This window comes from Humulus lupulus, chromosome 9 (assembly GCF_963169125.1).
Source record: "Humulus lupulus chromosome 9, drHumLupu1.1, whole genome shotgun sequence".
Taxonomy (NCBI): domain Eukaryota; kingdom Viridiplantae; phylum Streptophyta; class Magnoliopsida; order Rosales; family Cannabaceae; genus Humulus; species Humulus lupulus.
In genome coordinates, this window is record NC_084801.1 from 2,439,202 (window position 1) to 2,455,669 (window position 16,468).

At 33.3% G+C, this 16,468-nt stretch overlaps 2 protein-coding genes across 2 annotated transcripts; both read right to left on the reverse strand.

The window, feature by feature from the left end:
• Window positions 1-14,582: 14,582 nt before the first annotated feature.
• LOC133802043 (uncharacterized) lies at window positions 14,583-15,105 on the reverse strand. Its single transcript, XM_062240275.1, has 2 exons — window positions 15,000-15,105; window positions 14,583-14,914 (listed from the first exon to the last, which is right to left on the reverse strand). The coding sequence occupies exons 1-2, from the start codon at window positions 15,103-15,105 to the stop codon at window positions 14,583-14,585; spliced, it is 438 nt and encodes a 145-aa protein (XP_062096259.1).
• A 126-nt stretch (window positions 15,106-15,231) lies between these two features.
• LOC133802044 (uncharacterized) lies at window positions 15,232-16,068 on the reverse strand. Its single transcript, XM_062240276.1, has one exon. The coding sequence runs from the start codon at window positions 16,066-16,068 to the stop codon at window positions 15,232-15,234; it is 837 nt and encodes a 278-aa protein (XP_062096260.1).
• Between the last annotated feature and the right edge of the window lie 400 nt (window positions 16,069-16,468).

The window sequence follows — 16,468 nt, forward strand, 5'->3', positions numbered from 1 at the left end:
TATCTTTCTTTTGCTCCTCGAGTTCAGTTTTCAACTTTCCGAGCTCCTTGGCCATTTCCTGGCGCTCCTTAACCACTGCCTCGAGCTTAGTATTCGCCGCCTTCAGATCGTCGTTCGCTCTAAGGTGGAGGTCCCTCTCCTCTTGAGCATGAGTCTTGCTCGAGTGGATCTCGTTGTTCAGCTCGTAATTGAGCTGGGCAGTGAAGGCAAAAGCCTGAAAAAAGGAAGAAACCTCCATTAGCCTCAGGACGGAGTGAATGTAAGCAAAAGGAATATAGAAGGATACTTACCGCGGCAGTGTGCTCGATACTCTTCTCGTACAGGACAGTGCGATCTCGGGTGCTGTAATGACCCACTAATCTAGACTAATTGGACCATCATCGAAACTATACATAAAACTTACATTTTTACGAAAATACCATAATTTATTGAGTAACTTGAAAATAAGAGTTATTTACAAATAAACAGAATACTAAGAAGGATTTTGGGATCCCATTGTCTTTAAAACAAAACAAGATTTAAAATAAAAGACATTACATAATAATGCGGAAAATACACATAAAAACCATAAAAACATAAAAGGAGACTATATCCTCGAATCGAATAACGCTCGGCCCCTTGACTCCATTCATCATCGATACACATTCTCCAAGCGTCACGAATCTTTCCGCCTCTAAACTTATTTTCCTGCACATAAACAGAAAGGAGTGAGCCTAATGCCCAGTAAGGAAAATCTAACACAAAGTCACATACATAATTTCATAAGAAAACATAAAGACTTAACATAATAAATATAACATACACTTATTATAATGGCCATTATTACTTGGGGTCCCATAGACTAAACAAGCATATGCCCATGGGGTTAATGGGGTCCTACTAGCTAAGTAGGTCATATGCCCATAACCCATTTGGGGTCTTGTTAGTCATATGGGTCATATGCCCAAGCCTACAAACATACACATATACATATCATAACACTTTTAATAACATAAACATATAGATAACATAAGCACATAACATATTAATTCTAGCCTATTTTCCTTACCAAAGTTGCCGAGATTATGGACTGAGTTGGGATTGTTGGAACACTCCTAAAACCATAAGAAAGAGTAAGTCTAAAGAAAGGAGATGAAATGAAAGAGATGGAAAGACTAAACCATAGAAAACATACTTACCGACTTATATGCTTAAAAGCTTGGATTCCCTAACCAAAATAAGAATAAGGTTAGGGGACTGAGTAGAAGGTTTTGAGAAAGGAAATAACATAAAAATACAGAAAATAACTAGAGTTTTGGGTTTACCTCAAAGATTGCAAGATCAGTCTAACATCCACCGAAATACTATAGCACTCACTTACTTCCCAAAGTGTTTGATAAGCTTATGATGTTTAAGCTTATAGTTTTTCCCCAAACCAAGTGTTTACACTCTCACACTCACTTAACACTAGCAGCCTCTGAACTTAGAGCAAATGGTGAATAATGGCTGGGTACTAGGTCCTATTTATAGAGTTTGGGAATGAAAATATCTTGATTTTACTTGAATAAAAATAATGGCTTTTTAAGTGAAAATCATTTGAATAATCGTTCAGCAGAGGCTGAAGACTCGTTCAGAAGATGCTGGACTGTTGAAGGAGTTTGAATGGCTGAAGGGAAAAGAATTCAAATGTATTTGAATTCATGCTGGTGGAGGCGATATATCACCCCCTATAGGCGATATATCGCCTGGACCTTTGTTCCCGAGGCGACCGTGCATCGATTCGTGTTTTCCGTATCTACGTGCTGCGACATATCGCCCCCTATAGCTGCGATATATCGGCATACGCTGAATATTTAAACACGAATTTACACATTTTTAGCTGAGTTTGAATGGAGTAAACAGCCTTGACTAAGCCCTCAACGTGCTCAAAGCTGCTGACTGACCCTATACATTCAAACTTTTACCCTTATTTAATTTAATCCTCAAAAATACTTAATCCTTAATTACCATTCAAAACATGTGCTTAAAATCCTATTGGTTGATGTCTAAACCTTATAATATAATAATATAATCCTTAATATCAGACACATTAATCAAACCTTAGGTTATACTTAATATTCTTAAACTATAGGTTAAACTTAGAAAATCTATAAGTACTACTATGAGTGTCCAAATAACTCTCGGTCTGAACCAAAAATCCAAAGTAACAATGATAACACTAAACATACTATAATACTATTAAACAATTAGCTAAGTAAAGTTCTTGGACTCTACAGGTGCCAGTCAGGCACTGCCACTGAGGAGCCTCGAAACTGCCGTAGCTCTGGCCGATCCGGGACATGACATCCGAAATCAGCGTAGATCCATGAGGTCCGGCAGCGTTATCCACCACATATGAGTCCATATGGGTTGAGATGGTTAGCTTCTGAGCTCGAGAAGCAGAAGGTCTATTGGCAAGCTGAGCAGAAGACGTTTGACCCGCCACAGGAGGTTGGGATTCGACCACGACAGGGATACCAGCCTGCGAGGCCGGTGCCATCGCAGAGACGACGGCCTGCGAGGAAGGCATCGTCGTGGGGGCGCTGATCTGGACAGTCGACGTAGCAGCAGAGCTCGAAGCCGGCGGGGGAGGAGGAGGCGTTTTCTTAGATCTCTTGGAGCCTTTCCCCGGCTGGCTGGTCTTCACCGACCCTGCTCTGGGGCGTTTGCTCCTCTTGGCGCCTGCATTGTCGATAAGGGCGTCGAGGTCGGAGTCCATCTCGCCTGCACAAGTCACAACACTGAGTTAGTAAAAGAGAAATTTATAGCAAGTAATTTCGGTATCAGACACAGAGTGATATGGAGGAAACCTAACTGGAACTCTCCCCCGAGCTCGAGCTTGGGGACCATGAAATTCCCCAGTCTTCAGAGGAGGCGGGGGGAATGCCTTCCCTATAAGTAGGGGATAACCTCGAGAGGTCCCTATAGTCATTGGTCCCGTACTGCACCGCTATCCCATTCCACACCTCGTCCGTGGTGTACATGGTATCATATTTTCCGAGCCCACTATCAAACCTATGGACACAGTCGTCTACCCAACTCCATATGTAGAAGTGGTATCTATCCTGTGGGCACGAGACTAACCTATTGGGCCTGTGTTCTAGTAGTGTGAGGGACCACATCCTCGAGGTAGGGAGGACTTTACCTTCATCTGAGTCCGAGCTCGAGGCTTCATCATTGGCCTCATTCCCAGACCGCGGACTCCTCAGACGAACTGGGAGTGTTGGCCTCCTCTCTCTCCTCGGAGGAAGGGCGCCTGTAGGCAGGGGCACCTCCTCCCAACGTTCGTATTTTTTATTAGACCAGTCAGAGGTTGACTGGCCTTCTCCCAACAACCCACAGGCTCGGAGCTTGCCCTCTTGAAGAAGATACGAAAGAGACCTCCTGCCATAAGGAAGTCGGAGCAAGGCCTCTCTGTGCTCCCCCATTGCCTTGGTGGGGGAGGGACGCTTAAAATTAGCTGAAAAGCGAAACACATTTCAGCTAAGTACGGTCTTAAGGGATAAAATTCCGAGCTCAAAAAATAATAATAAAAGTAACAAGAGTACTTACGAATCCGTCTGAACGATCGATGTCGAGACAGGGACAAACCGTCTATCCAGAAAAAAGCCTTTTTGGAGTCAGGAGGGTGGTTTGGAAGATCTTCAAAAATCTTCGTCTCTTTGGGGTAGCTCGAAAGATAATAAAAACCATCTCCTCCCCGAGCTCGGGAGGGGTTACTTTTCAAACAAAAGAGATATAAGATCTCTTGAGGTGAAGGTCCTTCCCACCCCAGCTCGTGGAACAAGGACCTCAGGGCAGACAGCACCCTGTATGAATTGGTGTTGAGTTGGAATGGAGCCAACCCAACGAAATCAGTGAAGTCTCTGAAAAAGGATTTCAAGGGCAGCAGAGCTCCTGCCCTTATATGTTCCTGGCTCCAGGCCGAATATTTCACACTGACGTCGCGACCCCCAGGGGCGAAACAGCTCCGTTCACGACTAGCCGGAGCTCGACACTTCAGGGTGTCCAACGAACTAAGGCCATGGAGGGCCAAAATGTCAGTTATTTGGTCGGCGGTGGTAACCGAGCTCTGGTAGAACTCGGCTTCGAACATCTCTCTCCGAGGCTGCGAGGACGAAGGTTCCGCCATTAAAGAAAATTGGAGTTCCCCTGGATGATATGCAACCGTGACTTTTAACGCAGGGTCGAGGGGAATTGGCCTAGGTCCTGGGTTGGGCTCCGGATAGATGGCCTCCCGAAGAACTCTTCTCTTCTTTTCAATGACCTCGTCTATCTGACGGTGATAGTGGGCTCGAGTGTCCTCTTGCTCACGCGCAAGCTCGTATTCTTGTATCCGACGCTGATTCCGGACGAACAGTGATTCTGGGCTCGGAGATTTAGGCTCGTAAGGGATGGCTCGCAATGACCCCCATCGTCTTTCCAGATTCTGTGACATCTAACGAGAAAGAAAAAATGGTGAGGGCCATGCATGCAAGAATCACGACCTCGATGGTATGAGCTCGGGGATTTAGGAACAAGAAATTAATTATTGAGACCCTTACTAAAGAGTCAGAGCGTGTGTTCCACGGGAGAGAAAAGGAGCGTGGAAGATTTTTTGAAAATCCCGAAATTCAAGGGAAAGAAAGGTGGCGGTTAGCCAGGAAGGGCATTCTCGGTTTTCGTGCATTTGTCAAGGACAAGGGTTTTTACCCGAAAACTTATTAGACAAGAAACATGGCCTAAAATTTTCAAAACCCAGAAAATTGAAACTTTGCTCAAACGTTAAAACTGGATATAAACCAGTGATGCGGAATCCAGCAGGGGAAGTCTAGGAAACTTGAAAGCCTATCGAAGTGAAACCCCCTATCTTATTATGCTAAGAACGTAAACTAGCATACACAGCAAAAACAGTATAAAAAAAAAACAGAAATGGCATACTTACACAGTGATGGTGATTGCAGAGAAATCGTCGACTGAAGAAGAGGTTGCAAGAAAGAACTCACTGACTCGAACAGACCAGGATTTCTTTGTTTCTTGGGTCGAGAAAACATGCGCAGGACAGAAGCTTCTTAGGAGAGTCTGGTTTTCTGGTTGTTTTTCTTTTCTTGCTTACGATGAACAAACGTGAAGAAGAAGATGAAGAGGGGGGGTCTTGTATATATAGGTGGAAAAATGGAATTAATCAGGAGCGTCGAATGAAATCCTCACTAGATCGAACAGATGGGGATCAATGACAAGAAGGCGCCGAAAAGTTGTCAGACGGACGATCGTGGGCATGTTTCCAAGGTACTCAAGTGCCTAAAGTGAGCAATACCCAGCTGACGCGTGTCCATTTTCAAAGGTGTGACGGTACAGTTCTCAGAGAAAGTAGTTCAAAAGTTTCCTTCTCTTAGGATTCGAACAAATACTTTTGAGGGGGCAAGATGTTATACCCAGATTTCGAGCTATAGTAAATATGACCTCGAAAGCTGAGTTCGCAATAAATGGTCTCGTGAGGGTTAGGGCATGCTCTAGGATTGTAAATCGAGCCTACAAAGTACGATACACGACCTCGAGTATCGTGACCTCGAAATGATCTCGATCTCGAAAGGGAGCTCTGAGAGCACCCTCATCTTCAGGAACAACTTCGGAGCAGGGGTCTTGAGCTCGACGTACTATCTCGAAAGCCATGTTAGCTCGGGAGATGTCACTGGCTCAGGCAATGATGGGAAACTTGGGAGGCAAGAGCCTTAGAGATACGCGATCGCCGCTTTGAATATCAACAAGTATTATAAACATGAGATGTAATCTTCATTTATTAATGTAAATCCCCAAGAATCGTGGGATATTATTTAATCAGTTATGCGTTTCCTGGTCTTCAGGGACGTTTCCTTTTATATCTGATTATAGGAATTTAAAGCCATTTATTTTATTCACAAAAGAGTAACTACTCAAAATATGTGGGATAGTATTCTACATCCTTCTCTATAAATAGAGAAGCCATGCACCATTGTAAAGGACCGAAATTCTGATCCTTGAGAGAAAACTCTGGAGAATTCATGCTAAAGAATTTTTTCAGAGATAATCTTGAGATTAATAACAGAGACTCGTGGACTAGGCAGATTTAACTGCTGAACCACGTAAAAAATCGTATGTTTGATTTGTTTGTTTCGTTTGGCCAATGTCATTTATTGTTTTTGTGCTCTTCTTTTATCTGTTGACGAAAAACGACGTCAACAAATGTCAAGTTTCAAATTTTCAATTTCTTTTGCGAGTTCACTAAAAAATCGTTTTCCTGAAGTATCATCCACTTTTAAAAATCCCAAAAAATATTCTTCCATTCTTATTGGACTAGTTGAGATATCTACACACCTCAATATAAGAGACATTTGTTCTTGATGACTTAAATCAGGAGTACAATCAAGTATAACTGAAAAATATTTTACTTCTTTGACTTTTTTCAAAATTGTATTTTTCACTTCACTCGCTAATAATTGAATCAACTCATTTTGAATTCTATGTCCCAAATAATGATTATGAATTTCATTATTTTGAATACGTCGAACATGTTCTTGCATAATTGGATCAAATTTAGCAATCATGTCAATTAAACTAAAAAAATTTCCATTGTTCTCTTGGTAGATCTTTTCATTATTTCCACGAAATGCCAAATTATTCTTTGCTAGACTTTTTACAATAGCAATTATTCTTACTAAAACATTCCTCCAATGCTCCTTCTCCTTATTAATTCGTTCTTGCACACTTTTATCTATTGTTTTATTATTTGCAAGTCTCAATTCTAAGTCAATCCAAGCATTCATGTTAACAATATGCTTATTACTTGTTTCATGTGTTTTAAGCCTAGCACCAAGATTTTTCCATTCCTTAATTCCTTCATTGCCTAATTGATTCATATTATTAGTATAATTAGAATGAAATAATTTGCAACAAAAACAATACACCTTGTCAAAATCCTTAGAATATACCAATCATCTTCTATCATATGTTTCTCCATTCGATAATTTTCTCATGTAATAAAAAGTGGAAAAATGCCTAGAATTTTCATCTTTTGGAAAAATTATATCATTTATTCTAATTGGACCTTTTTCTACTAACAAATCTCTTAATTTAGTATAAATAATTTTTCACTATCCGGGATCATAAATATTATAAGAAACATCACTACTCAAATTATCTTGAACATCTTTTCTTTCTATATCAACTTCATTTTCATTAATATTTTCTTGACCATCTTCATTAACAATTACATCATCATTCTCATTCTCTAAGTTCTTTTCTACCATAATTTCCTCATCTTCTAGTGATTTCAAATTATTTTTTTCAATTGTTTCACTACTCAAATTCAATGCATCATTCTTGCTACTTAAAATAAATATCAAGAGCTCCTTTTTGTGATTAAACTAAACTTTCTATTCTTTTTTTCTTTTTTAGTTCCTCATAACCTGAAGCATGTTTTCGATTATACATATTTTTTCTGACTCTAAAACTATTACATATAGAATAAGCAAACTAGCAAGCAAATCAAAATAATATAACAAGATAGAAATAACAAAACAACAATAATAACAATATAAAATATTATAAACAAATGAGTAAGAATGATATAACCTGGAGGCTGGAGATTTTTGCTTTCTAGCAAAATTATGAAGAAAGATTTTGATTCTTGAATCCAAATGCTTAAAGAAAGAATGCATATGAGAGAATTTCACTTTTAGAGAATATATAAGAGAAATAAAATAGTGTATTATGAAAATTGTAATAGGAATATATATACACAAATATGTTAAGGGTATATTAATAAAATTAAATCTATCAATTACCAAACCAACGGTATAATTTGAAATGTTAACCTATAATTAATAACAATTTCTATTAACAAGAAAAAAATAATGTTAGAATATATATATTGTTATTACATTGGAAATGAAAAATAAAATAAAATAAAGTCAAAAGAAGTTAATCAGTACCTAATTTTTCTCACTAAACTGTATAACTCATGACTCACCACTTTAAAGTTTAAAAAATACTTTTTTTAAAAAAAACTTCATGAGTTAATCGTGTACAATAAATATCTTAAAATTTTAAATATATTTAATATATGTATATGATGGTATGAAAAAATGGGCCTCTTATATTTTAGGCCTTAGGCAGCTGCCTCACTAGCCTTGAGGTGAGGCCGGCTCTGGACACCCATTTATCCTAGTTATACAAAATTTCAGAAAATGATCCAGTTTTTTAAAATTTGACCCAAAAAAGAAAATCAGTCTTGTACAATTTGAAAGCTAATAATTTGGTTGTACAATAAATATATAAAACGAATTATTCAAAGAATGTTTAAGAATTATTGACGGCAAAATTACTCAAGTAGGTATTTATCTGCAAGATTTTGTATCTACTTGAGTAGTTTTGCCGCCATAATCTCATATTTATACGTGGAAATTAGATCCTGTACCCATTTTAAATGATCCACTTTAATTTTTACCCACTATTTTTAACTTTTATTTTAATACCCAAATTTTCAATTGATGTACCCATTATACCCCTTCAATTACATGTTTTTTTTTCTCAAACACATTACAATTATAATGTATTTCCAATTTAACTATAATATGACACATATAATACACATTACAACAACACTTAGAATCATGTGCTCAAATAAGGGTAATTTGGGAAATCTCATGATAATAATGGGTAAAGTTCAACTAAATATATTTAGTGTCTAATTTTAGTTAACTACTTCTAAAATTGGGTAGTTTTCAACTTTTCCCTATTTATACATGTATGTAAATATAAATTACATTTTCTTTGGAAGAAATAAAAAAAATTACATTAAATTAGATGCATCAAAATTACATTTATGGGCTTGTTTGTTAAACAAGATAATTGTCGTTTATATTAAGTGGTACATATCACTATTATGCTAAAGTGACAGGGAAGGGGACATCAATTTATTGGCATAGAAAATTTGGTATGACACTAATATTCTATTTATATTAAGGCTTTATCTTAATGAATAAAATAAGGTTGATATTGAAGGGTTCAACACATTTGATTTGAGACACACATAAAAGATTTTTCTTTTTAAAAAAGAAGAAGGAAGAAACCGTTCACCACACACAAACTTATATATAATTGATGATATACATTCTTCTAGACGATAAGATAATTGATTATTGGTTGAAATTCTTTGATCTCCTACTCTCATGTCAATAATTATTACAAAGGGATTCACATACCTTAAATATCCATCCGCCTTATCTTGTTCATACACAAACACATTAAACACATTGTAGTTGTGTAAATCTATTATTATTTAATGCAAAACATATATAGAAGTGAAAAGAATGTAAATTAATATGTTCAATTAAGAATTATCTATATATATAAAGGAGAGCTTCAAGAATATTATGTGGCACTCTAAAATCTCTTCAAACCACTCTTTTTATTTTATCATTTAATCTAATTTTTTTTATTCATTTTCTATTTTCTAAAATATCTTAATAATTGAAAATATCAATATATATACATATTAATTAGATTAAAAATTTATTTAGTTAAATATCTTAACTACTTATTTATTGATTTTCTCATTTAATCTAATTTTTTTATTCATTTTCTATTTTGTAAAATATCTTAACAATTGAAAATATCAATATATATACATATTAATTTGATAAAAATTTATTTAGTTAAATATCTTAACTACTTATTTATTGAAAAATACTAAAAAAATTAATTAAAAATTACGTAATAATTTTCGATTATCTATACATCTATTTTTCTTATTATATTATAATTATGTTTTTTTATTCCAAAGTGAAACCCTTCAACAAATGTAACCGAATTAACCAAATTAATACACATACTTATAAATACATTGATTCTAATATAGTCATACGTAAGTAGTTATCCAATAATAATAGCATGAAAGAGATATCAATGAGAATGGTCACATATGGTTTAACTAAACAGTTATCACAATTAGATTTTATTATATCATTTTATAATTAACATTTTACAATCTAAAGTATCTAATTCTTTATTTTCTTTAATATTTTATTAATTTTTTCAGTTTTAACCCATAAAAGTATGTCGTTACAAAATAATATGTTGCTTTTGCAGGCAGTTTTCTTCCTTAGAAAGAGAACTACCTTGATATTGGTAAGAACATATAATACCCGAATATTAATGAGAATTAAAATTTATTATCGGGTGTTGAATCGCTTGATGCTGTCATTTTTATTTAAAATTCTAATTATTATTATTTTCACTAAAGAAAGTAAACTCTGAGTATATCGATTTACACTATATATATGAATTTTAAAGAACCTACGTACCAAATTTTCAATTTTTCTTTTCGCTATGTAATTCAGTAAATATTAAATCTATATCTTTATATCTATATCTATATCTATATATAAAGGAGAGTTTCGAGGAGATTATGTGAGACTCTAAAATTTATTCAAAGCACTCTTTCTATTTTCTCATTTAATCTAATTTTTATTCATTTTCTATTTTCTAAAATATCTTAACAATTAAAAATATTAATATATATACATATTAATTTAATTTACTTAAATATCCTAACTACTTAATCATTGAAAAATACTAAAAAAAATTAATTAAAAATTACATAATAGTTTTCGGTTCACTATATATCTATTTTTCTGATTATATTATAATTATGTTTTTATTCAAAAGTGAATAGTTTTACAAAATATTATAATTATTATCATCAATCATAAATATTTATAATTGTATTTTTCTCTTATTTGATATTTTACTAAACTTGTGAAAATAAGATATTACTAATGACATTCTTTGGATTTGTGATTTGTTTTCACTATAATAAATAAATATTTTATAGATTGTAATTTTAGTGGACATTCCCGCAGCAACAAAAGATGCGGAGGTTGATGTGAAACACGAAAAATTCTTTTTAGAAATAAGGAACACATTATGAATGAAAAATAATATAACTAAAAATAAAATAATGTACAACAACAAAAATAATAAATGTTTATTTAAATTATTTATGTTTTTTTAATTTAAATGTAATAGTTTTACAAAAATATATATTAACAAAATGTATAATTTAATTTAAATTTGATTTATTTGAACATGTTGTACGAGTAGGGTGAAAAAAAATTCATATCATAGCAATCTCCTAAAAGTATTTTAAAATATGTATATTTTGTAATAATTACAAAAGACTGCGCGAAGCGCGGTTATGTTTTCTAGTAATGTTATATTTGGAAGCTTTTTATATTTAAGAGAAAAGAGTGTTGTTAATCACCTTAAATACTCAACACACTATGAAACTTGTATTTAATATAATATTTGACACCGATATTAAATTATACCAATTATGGTATGCCATATATATATAAAAAAAAATGTGGACACTAGGAACTAATTGCAGCTAATTGTCCAAAAATTAAATGATACTTCAATTTCCACGTGTAGGGTTCATGCATTGATTAATATTGCTAGTAAAAAAAATTATTTCTAATGATAGCTAAATTTTATTTTTCTATGGCATTTCGTATGTTTGGCCAAACAGGCCATGTATAACTTCTCCCACATTTCGTGCAGAGGATATTAGCAGATTTCCTCTAGGTCAATACAATTTGTAAGCTTTTTTTTTTTTTTTTTGTACCAAAATTAATTCTGCAAAAAATAAATGGAGAATTCAAAATGAAATCATTTTTACGATTGCAACACTTGGTTCTTCATTTTCGATAACACAAACATGTGAACTAGTTAGATAGATTTAACTACTTAATCATTTAAAAATATTGACATACTTGTTTTCATTTATCTTATTTAAGCTTTATTTTTTTTTTGACGAAAAACTATATTTGCGTTCGCAGTCTCCAATCCAAATTATTTTTGTAAAACATACACATGCAGAGGACTTACAAGGATTATGGTAACCAAGGATTATGGTAACCACCGACTTTTTATTCTTACCCGCCATATTCTTATATCTTTATATATATTATAAATATGATTTTAACGGAAGTTTTTGGTTTTCATTAGATTTAACACTTTTTTATTGTTTTCTAACACCGTTAGTTTTAAAATTATCTAATTAAGGTAAATAACATAAAAATAAAAATAAAAAAGTAATAATGAGTCATAATAATTTCTCATCACATATTTTAACATTTCACATTAAAGTATTTAAATTGCTCTATCAATTATGTTTTGAAAACTATAACCCAAAATTATTTATGTGTTTAAATTTATTATTTTCTTTATTTTATTAATTATTTATTTTGTCACTTAATGTATTTTTTTTATTCAATTATATATATGACATAAAACATGAATATAAATATTTCTTATTTTTTCGTTTAATTTTTTTAATGAGTAATTACATATTTTAATTGTTTTAGCCACTAATATATATTATATATATAACTTTTTATTCACTTTATTCATTTTTAACTAAATATATAAAATTTGATCAAATAAACTTCTTAAATTTATAGTTTTAATTTAGAATTTCTTAATATTTTATTATATTGAATATTTGTTTCTAAAAGAAAATTAGAAACAAATATTTAATTTCAAACTAGAATCACCATATATAATATATAAATCAAAATATAAAAAATACAAAAATTTAAATTATTAAGAACACTAAATTTCAAACTTATAATCAAATAGTTTACTTTAAAACTAGAAAACATAACATATAAAAAGTGTATATCTAACAGACTCTTGGTTGAATAGTTTATTTTAAAAATAAAACTATCATATTATTTATTTATATTTAAACTATAGATTATATTTTGGCTTAATTTTTTTAATATGTCTGTGTCATTCTTTTATAATATATAGCATTATTTATTAATTTGAAATTTATATGCAATCCTAAGAACTTAATAAAAATAATTAATAGTTTTTTTTTAATAAAACTAAGCAATCGTGCATTACAAATTTGCTTGCATCTAGTATATTAGACCACTTGAAAGCTGCAAAGAAAGTTATAAGGTACCTTCAGGGTACTAAGGATTACAAACTCATGTTCAGAGAAACCGACAACCTGGAAGTAGTTGGCTACTCAGATTCAGACTTTGGTGGTTGTACTGATTCACGTAAATCAACCTCTGGTTACGTGTTTATATTTGCCGGTGGAGCTATATCATGGAAGAGTAAAAAATAGACCTTGACTGCTACTTCTACTATGGAGGCCGAGTTCGTTTCGTGTTTTGAGGCTACATCGCATGGTATATTGCTAAAGAGTTTCATTTCAGGCCTTAGAGTTGTAGACTCCATATCTAGGCCATTGAGAATGTTCTGCGACAATTCAGTTGCTGTATTCATGGTTAAGAACAACAAAAGTGGCAGTCGAAGCAAGCACATCGACATAAAGTACTTAGCCGTGAGAGAACGTGTTAAAGAAAATAACGTGGTCATTCAACACATTAGCACTGAATTGATGATTGCTGATCCTATGACGAAAGGCTTGCCACCCTCATAAATTCAAGGATTATGTAGTGAACATGGGACTTTGTTCCCTTATGTAAATTTATTGTACAAACTGAAGTTATTATCAATGAAACTCTTATGTTGATGTTTTCTCATATTTATGCGCATTTTAATTTATGTGAGAAATTTTTATAGGACTTGAATAAACATAGGGTTTGTTCGTTTAAATACACAGCCACATAAATTACATTGTTATGTAATAAATATATTGTAATACATGGAAGATAATACTCGCCATAAAAAGAGGACCTATCACCATGATTCATGTGTTTATTATCTAACAGGGATAGTTATCGGGCCTAAGTAATACATTAATTTAAATGCTGACCAAGTGGGAGAATGCTAGAATATTTATTTATATGGTATATAAAATCAATTTGTTACAACTAATTTATTTAATATATCAAAGTCAATATTTTATTTATTGACAAATATTTTTTTTGTGTGGTAAATCAACAACTTTGAATTACTACAAAAAACAATTACAAATAAAAGGCAAAAGCCCAACAATTAATTACAAGCTCTTAAAAGAGCCTCCACCCAATCTTGATCTACCCTATTGAATTTGTTTAAATTCATGTAATGTAATCTCACACACATAGTATGTATAATATTCTTCACAATTAATAACATCAATTGTCGGAAGTTTTTGGTCCCAAAAAACACTATTTCGACTATGCCAAATGAAATAAACCATAGCAGAAACAATGCTGAAAGAAATCTTCCTTCTTCCTTGCGACAACTTCTTTTTCACCAGCCACTTAAAAGATTTGAAATCACTTTTAGAGAACAAGAGGAGGTCATCCACAAAGCAAAGATGCATGAGCTTTAAACTCTTGCGTCTCGGATGAAATTTAAACTCAGCCTCCTTAGCCACCTTGAGCATAATCCTTGACAAACACTCCATTCCTATAACAAACAGAAGGGGGGAAATTGGGTCGCCTTGTCTTAAACCTTGTTTAGCTTGGAGGTAACCATGAAGAGTACCATTCATGGAGAAAGAAAACAGAGGAGTGGTAACACACTCCATGATAAGGTTTAAATTTTTTTGAGGAAAGTTTAGAGCTTCAAGCATCTCTCTAAGAAATTCCCAGCAAGCATATCATAAGCTTTTTGAAGGTCAATCTTGAACAAACAAGCTGACTTTGCACTTCTTCTATCATATCTCCCCAAACCATGTCTTGACAAATCATAATATTATGTGCAATTTTTTTTCCTTTAACAAAACCACATCGATTCTCTGAAATGATTCCTGTAAGAACTTCCTCTAATCTCTTGCAAATCATTTTAGAAGCTATTTTATAGATCACATTGCAGCAAGCAATGGGTCTATAATCACTCATAGATTCCGGGCATACCGATTTAGGAATCAAAGTCACTATTGTAGCATTTATCTCTTTAAGTAATCTTCCTGAGTTAAAAAATGACAGAACAGCTTAAGTCATTTCATTTCTTGTTATCTCCCAAGTATCTTTAAAAAAAAGCACTACTATAACCATTTGGTCCCAGTGCTTTATCATCAGGAATTGAGTGCAGGGCATCTTTCACCTCTTCTTTAGTATAATCTTGCAATAACCAATCAGCTTGTCTTTGAGTCACCATTGGCCCTTCTTGAAAAATTCTCTTGTGAACTCTGGTTCTATTAGTAACACAAGATCCCAACAGAATGTTATAAAAATCTAAAAAAGCTTTGATAACACCCTCTTGATCATCAATCCATCTTCCAGTCTAATCTTTGATGGAGTAAATTGTATTCTGCTGCCTTCTTCTTTTAAGACTTGCATGAAAAACTTTTGTATTATCATCTCCACTTTTTATCCAAGCTACCTTGGCTTTTTTACTAAGGTAACTAATATAATTTCTGTGAGACTCTACATAAAAGTGTCGAGGCCTAATTTCAGCCTCAATTAACTCTGCATTTCCAGGGTTTTGCTGCAAGCTTTGTTGAATCTTTATCATATGTTGATAGCTTTCATGTTCTTGAATCTCAACATTTCTCTTGCCTTGTCTATTCAACACTTTTAAACAAGATTTGAGCTTCTTCAGGTGAGAAACAAGACAAAACATAGGATTACTAATTGTCCTCACCTTCCAATTCTTATTCACAGTATCAATAAAACCTTCCAAGTTCTTCCAAAAATTAAAGTACCTAGAAGGCTTTTTACTATTTTGCATATTCGGGTAAATAGAAAGGAGGCCAGGAGAATGATCAAACTCACCTTCAGGGAAGAAAGTGACCTCAGTTGTAGTATATTTGTCCATCCACTTATGATTTGCTAAAAATCTGTCCAATTTTTCATAAACCCGATCTTTGCCTTCTTGTTTATTATTCCAAGTGAAGAAGTTTCCATTGAATTTGATATCTTCTAAATCACAATCTACTACACTATTCTGAAATGGAATCATCTCATTGGCATTATCCCGGTATTGAAGCCTTTCCTGAGTACTCAATACCGAATTAAAGTCCCCTCCAACGATCCAAGGGAAATTCGTACCTTTTGATAATTGCACAAGATCTTTCCACAGTTGGTATCTTCCTTTACTGTCATTGACTGCATAAACCATTGTTATAGCAAAACAGTCCCCTCTTTTCGGCTTTAACACATAGTGGATATACCAACTAGTAGCCCCTTTTATATCGACATCGAAACTATTAGGATTCCACTCAATGATAATCTGTCCATTAGGATGATGTAATGACCCAACTACTCTAGACTTTGGACCATTAACGAAACCTATACATAGACACTAATCCCTAATAACACTTACAAGTGAAAAGATCATAACTTTATTAAAAACTTGTAAAAACAAATGTTAAACTTACATAAAACTCAAAGTAGGATATGGGATCCCATTGTTTTAAAATCAAAACATAACATAATTGTATTTAAAAGAGATTACATAAATACGTGCGGAAAAATACACATAAAACCATAAGTAAAGACTTCATCCTCGAATCGAAACT